Source organism: Heteronotia binoei, chromosome 2, assembly GCF_032191835.1.
Source record: "Heteronotia binoei isolate CCM8104 ecotype False Entrance Well chromosome 2, APGP_CSIRO_Hbin_v1, whole genome shotgun sequence".
NCBI classification, from domain to species: domain Eukaryota; kingdom Metazoa; phylum Chordata; class Lepidosauria; order Squamata; family Gekkonidae; genus Heteronotia; species Heteronotia binoei.
The window spans coordinates 98,166,647-98,173,170 of NC_083224.1; the positions used below are offsets into that span (position 1 = coordinate 98,166,647).

Here is a 6,524-nt window from a genome sequence, read left to right on the forward strand (position 1 = left end):
ATAACACTGTTAAACAAAAAGCTGTTAATGCTGGAAGGTCATGGAAATAAATTTGGCTGGCACGCATATTTGTATTATGGAAAAAAGAAGATGGACGGTTTTTTCTCTCACCATTATATAAGAAATAACTTGTTAAATACATGGATGAAGTACAAGAAATATAGAGATAAGAGAAAACCGTTATGGATAGTGCCAGCTGAAGTAATAAAAATAACAGCTGAAATAGGAGAAGAAAAGTGGTTGTAATATAATCAATTATTAAAAATACAAAGTGGCAAAGTAGAATTGAAAACTGCTGAAGAGTTGAACAATAAATATGATTGGTTCCAAATGCAACAAATAAAGAGCTTGGAGGATAATGATATCAAAATTGAAGGGATAAGAAAAGAACAAACGGAAATGGAAATAGTTCTGCTTGGAGATAATGAAAAATTAATTTCAAAAATATATAAATTATTGTTAAAATGGTCTACGGAAGATGAAGTAGTGAAATCTCAAATGATTAAGTGGGCAATTAATGTAAATAAAGAAATACAGATGGAAACTTGGGAATACTTGTGGAAAAATTCTATGAAGCTTTCGACGTGTCATAGTATTAAAGAGAACTGTTTTAAAATGATGTACAGATAGTACATAACTCCTAAAAATTGGCAAAGATGAATAATAAGATGCCAGATAGATGTTGGAAATGTAAAATACATGAAAGATCTTTCTACCATATGTGGTGGACTTGTGAAAGGGCGAAAAAGTATTGGCAGATGATTCAGCAAGAAATTACTAAGATTTTGGGAAATGAATTTAAGAAAGTTGCAGCGATTTTTCTGCTGGGATTACAAATGGAAAAATTTCCAAAAGAAGACAGAACTGTAATTTGGTACTTGCTTTCAGCTGCTAGGACATTGTATGCGCAGTTGTGGAAGCAAGAAAAAATGCCAGAGAAATGGGATTGGATTATAAAAGTTATGACATGGAGTGAATTGGACAAATTAACAAGAACATTAAGAGACTATGATTTAGAAGTTTTTAAGATGGAATGGAAAAAGTTTAGAAAATATGTAGAAAAAGAGTGGAAAATAAAAGGACATTGGACAATTTTTGATAATGATTAAGTTTTAGAAAAATATAAGTTTTTAATAGTTAAGGGTACCTTTAAATATTAGCATTTTAAGTAAATAACACCGGCGGGGGTCAAGTAACGGGAGGAGGGGTGGGTAGAAAGTAATATATGGGGTAGATAAAAGAAGTTATTAAGATTTAAGAAATAATTTTGTTACCAGATGTTACTAATAAAAATTGTTTTAAAAGAGAAAAGTAGAAAAATAGAATATCCCCAGGGATAGATGGTTATGGCCCAGAATTGTATAAACAATTCAAAGCCCTATTACTCCCATTTATGACTAAGTTATTTAATCAGAAAAGACAAACAAGCACCACATTCAAGGGCAGACAAGGATTACAGTGATCTTAAAAACTAGTAAACAAATAAACTAACTAGATTCTTGCTGACCAAAAGCATTATTGAATCAAGATGCAAAAGTTTTCACTGCAGTCCTTGCATCAGACTGAGTGCTCAACCAAAAGATGATGTCTCTCCTAACCAGTTGGGATTTGTATCTCAAAGGCAAATAACAGACCCAATACTAGGGTTGCCAAGTCCAATTCAAGAAATATCTGGGGACTTTGGGGGTGAAGCCAGGAGACTTTGGGGGTGGAGCCAGCAGCAAGGGCGTGATAAGCATATTTGAACTCCAAAGGAAGTTCTTGCCATCATATTTAAAGGAACTGCACACCTTTTAAATGCCTTCCCTCCTTTGGAAATAATGAAATACAGGGGCACCTTCTTTTGGGGTCGTAGAATTGGACCCCCTGGTCCAATCCCTTGGCACCTGTCGCATCAACAATCACCAGTGGTCTGACCTAGCCTCAGATCGCAAAGCATGGAGGCACACCATCCACCAGGCTGTCTCTTCCTTTGAGAACGCACGCATAGCTGGTCTTGAGGACAAAAGGAGATTGAGGAAGAATCGCACTGCTACAGCACCAACCCCAAATCAGACTTTTCCCTGCAGCCACTGTGGCCGGATCTGCCTGTCCCGCATTGGTCTTGTCAGCCACCAGCGAGCCTGCAGCAGACGTGGACTACTGCACCCTTCTTAAATCTTCGTTCGCGAAGTCAAGCCAAGAGAGAGAAAGAATCTCTGGCAATTGCAATAAAAGCCAATAAGCATATCAAAGGTTTAGGAATAAATGGATCAGTACATACAATTAGTATGTTTGCAAATGATGTAGCAGTGTTAACTGTAAATCTTAAAGAAGAATTACCTGAACTAGTGAGAGAGATTTGTGATTACAGAGCAATTGTGAGATTACATGTCAATTATAAAAAGTCTGGAATATTATATATAAATATTAATTCAAAAACATGATATGAAATCCAAAATGAGTTAGGTTCCCCATACTGCATAAATCATTAAAATACCTGGGAGTCATCATCCAAAAGAATTTAAATAAACTACAGCAGCTAAATTTTCACCTGGCTATTCTACAAATAAGAAAAGATTAAAAGATGGTCCCAAATACATTTGACAATTATGGGCAGAATTAGTGCCATAAAAATGATAATGTTCCCAAAATTAAATTACTTCTTTCAAATGCTTCCCATATCTGTCACACCAAAGGACTTGGCTAGCTAGCAAATTTTTTTCACTAATTTTATATACCAAGGTAAAAGACCCAAGACTTATGAAGGCTATAAGACACAAGATGATGGGCCAAGGAGGATGGGAAGAACCTAAGTAAATACTGTGAGGCAAATCAGTTGAGGGCTTTGGTGTCATATTTAAATAGATCTCCTGACAATTCTTGGGTGAGCACGGAGACAGATGGGAAACATCTGAAATTGAGAAATTTCAGGAAAAAAGTAAGAGATATAAAAGAGATATAAAAAATTTGGCAGGAAAAAAGTAAGAGATATAAAATGAGCAGAGAACCCCCTTCTGCAAGCTACATTAAAAGTTTAAAATGGAAAAATAAATTGATTCCAGAAATATCCCCGCTGCTTCCCTTTATGCTACATCCCAATTTTTCTTGTCTAGATAAACCAGAAAATTATGTCAAATTGAAAGATAAGAAGATTTAAATAAGAGTCTTTTATGTAAATGGGACTCCTCTCACTGTGATGCAAATAAAAATTGCAAGGAGGGTTAACAAATTGGTTTGTGTTGTACCAATTATATATTTAATTGTAAACCCTACAGTAAAGGTGACTATGACCAGAAAGTTGTTCAAATTTGAACAAATTCTAATGTAACACATGATCAGTACAAAAGGAGTAATCTCTAAAATATATGCTTACTTAATTGAGATAGACACAAGTACATTAATTAAATGGTTTGAAATTAATATGGGAAAAGGATATTGGAACAAAGATAGAACAAAATATTTGGAATAAGATCTGGTTTGCTCAAATAAGGAAGACTATCAATAACTCAGAGAGAACTCCTTGAAATCATTACATAGATGGCATCTTACTCCAGCAAACCTTGCAAGCGCAGGGAATACAAATAAAAAATGCTGGAGAAATTGTAATCAGCAAGGTGATTATATCCATATGTGATGGTCATGCCCAGTAGTGTCACAGCTGTGGGAGAAAAGTTTTGTAGAAATTGTGAGATTATAGATCAAACCATTTGTGCTGCACCAGCTTTGGCTTTATTAACAATATGGGAGAAGCAAAATGAAAAATTGACATCTAGAGGATTAATTGTATTTATGTTAATGGCAACTGGTATACTGAGTTATGGCAGATAGCTGTGGCTGAAAAATTACTGAAACAAATCAGAACAATTAAAGACAAAACCAAAACAAGTTTTTTTGAACCATGGCATGACTTTATTTTATACATAACTCAGAATAATACTCAAAGCACGTTTAAGCCCTTCCTCAGATTACAGGAAAAAATTAAGTATAGCTCTCTCTACATTTTTACAATATTTGTTTAAAGGTTAAAAAACGCTGAGTTCTCTATCAATGCTTCAATCTTCTAAACTCATGTTCTTTTGTGTGTTATATGTTCACTGTAGGTTTTTATTTGGGAGAAGGGGTGTTTCTTTTTTGTGCTTTTCTGTCTGCATATTGCCTTTATGTTTTCTTTAAAACCAATAAAATTTAATTTAAAAAATAAACCTTGTTTTGTAACCTTGGTAAGCCTTTCTAAACTTCTCTAACAGCAATAAGGAGAAGTTTTAAATATAATTAGAACTAAGCTTTACTGTGAGTTGTGAGCTGTTTGAAAACAACTCACCATTAACTACCTCCAACATTTGGAGAAAACAAGGCTGAAAACACTGAATCTTGCTACTTTTAAAAAATGAAACTCAGCCAGAGTACCCAGGCAATTCTGCTAGATAGAAGAAAAGGGTAATGAAGGAGAAAAGTAAAGAAACTTAATGAAAGTAGAGACCAATTAGAGCAATTTCAGCTCACTTTCAATTTTCTCCCCTCTGTCAGATGGCAAAAATTAAGATAGCTATAATAAGGCAACATGGGTACAGCAGCTCCCAGTTTCTGCCTTTAGCACTGAGTGTATTTGTAATTATGCTTATAGAAAACTAAGACACTATTAAATTTCATGAATATGCCAAATAGCACAATTATATTAGCTAAGTTATAAATTTAACCTCAAGTTTAAGATAAATCTTCCAAACTGTGCCATAATGAACATGATAAAGAGGAGAGGAAGAGGAAGGTATATAAACATTAAATATTATATTATCTGGTTCTTGAATGCCAAAAGGCAAGCCATTGCCAAGGGCCTTAAAGCAAAATTACAGTACACTTTAAGGAAGTTGATATCCAGCATGCCAGTCCTGCATTATTTAAGGTATTTAAAAGTATAGGAAATTATAAATTTAATAAAATAAACTTACACTGGGTAAGTATTACATATACTTCTAATTTCACCGGGGGGGGGGGGGACCTGATACCTCCTGCCCAGTTTGAAGAAAACTGTTTTTTCAACCAGTTTTTCCCTGTTACAAATTAAGATCAGATTCCTGACACAAATTAAGCAGGGAATAAAATAGAGAGTGTAAAGCCAGAATTTAAAGAAAGCATAGTTAAGCAACAGCAGAGATAGGATGGTAGTTATTTTGCATTTTGTATAACATTTATGTAAGACAATCTAATATTTACTCTATTAATCCCTTAAATATGATTTTAATATCTTGGCCACAAGATCACCAGATAGCACCTATAATGATGGTTTTGTGCTTCCTCTGAACATCAACTACACTGTTAATTTATATTATTTTACTATTTTGTCAACCTACTAGACTTTCAGGAACTACATAAAACCAGCTGATTTTAACAATCACCACCAAAAACCTTAGCAGGTTCATGAAAGCCACTAAAAACTAGCTCTTGGAAAATACCTGTATCTTTTTTCCTGCCACAGGCACAACCCACTATTGAGTATATCATATGTCAACATTCCCTTTATCAGTACAAAAGGATTTTAAAAAATAGAACAGGCTCAGACTTTCTTCTGTTGGGAAGATAAACAAGTCAGATGTTTCTCTGCAACTGAACTTGCCTTAACTTTGGCCATGTTGGCATCTGTTGCAATCAGTATAGAGTTTAGCTCTGTGTCCCAGTTCATCCTGTTGGCAAAAAGATGTTTTAGAAATTAACTGGTTACTAATTTGCACCCTAGGAGTGCTTGGCATTAGAAAGCAGAGTATGCTTAAAAACAGGAAGAAAAATCTTCCCTCAACCTGCAGCTCACAAACATCTTGTATAACTCAGTAGTATGCAGCTTTTAGCCCAGAATCAGAATGTTGCAAAACATACACCATAAAGCACAACTCTCAGAGTACTGCTTCAGAAAGGCCATACAAATATCAATCTGCCCTTCGTCGATTTAATTCAGTATCAGGTTATTGATGTACATCACCCAAAGCCCAGCACCAGCTGAGATGGGACGATTCATTAAACTGAAGAAAATAAATAAGCAACAACAATAATAATAGCCCGTCCATTTAACCCCCATCAAAGCTATGGCTACCAGCAATCCTTCTCAGAGCTTCTTAGCAGAGCAGAGAGACGCCCTAGAGCGCTTTGTGCCAGGTCACGAAGTCTTGGCTTGCCACGGGAATGCAGCCCCCACCGGCCCCTGGCGGTTGCAGCTCAGAGGGCTCACGCGACTACCTCTTTCACTAGGGGATTACAGGGGCGAAGGTCCCTCCCTATCATGGCAGCCTCGTCTATAGCAACGGGAGGTCTATCCAAACAAACGAAACCTGGCGAGGCGAGCGGGGAAAAGGCCTCGCACGACCTAATTGTTTCCGCCATAGAGATTCAAACGCGCATTCCGATAGCCGCTCAAAGCACGAGGCAAATCTCACCTCCCGCTAAGCCGCAGAGACTTCTGGCGGTGGAAGTCCTAAAGGTATACTCAGCTTTATAGACAGGATCTTTTGTGGGACTACATTTCCCGACAGATCTTACGTCACAGAATCCGTGGA

At 36.2% G+C, this 6,524-nt stretch overlaps 1 protein-coding gene across 2 annotated transcripts in view; it reads right to left on the reverse strand.

Moving 5' to 3' along the window:
* The window catches only part of LOC132566558 (uncharacterized), a 33,208-nt gene extending 26,694 nt beyond the window's left edge, over positions 1–6,514 (reverse strand). The window contains exons 1-2 of one of the 2 annotated variants that reach the window (XM_060231720.1): positions 6,405–6,514; positions 5,594–5,660 (exon numbers count right to left, since the gene is read on the reverse strand). In XM_060231720.1, the coding sequence (XP_060087703.1) occupies positions 5,594–5,659 (66 nt within the window). In that variant the 5' untranslated portion in view covers position 5,660; positions 6,405–6,514. Of the gene's footprint in view, positions 1–5,593; positions 5,661–6,334 lie in introns of both variants that reach the window. The other variant, XM_060231719.1, reaches the window with a different exon arrangement.
* Between the last annotated feature and the right edge of the window lie 10 nt (positions 6,515–6,524).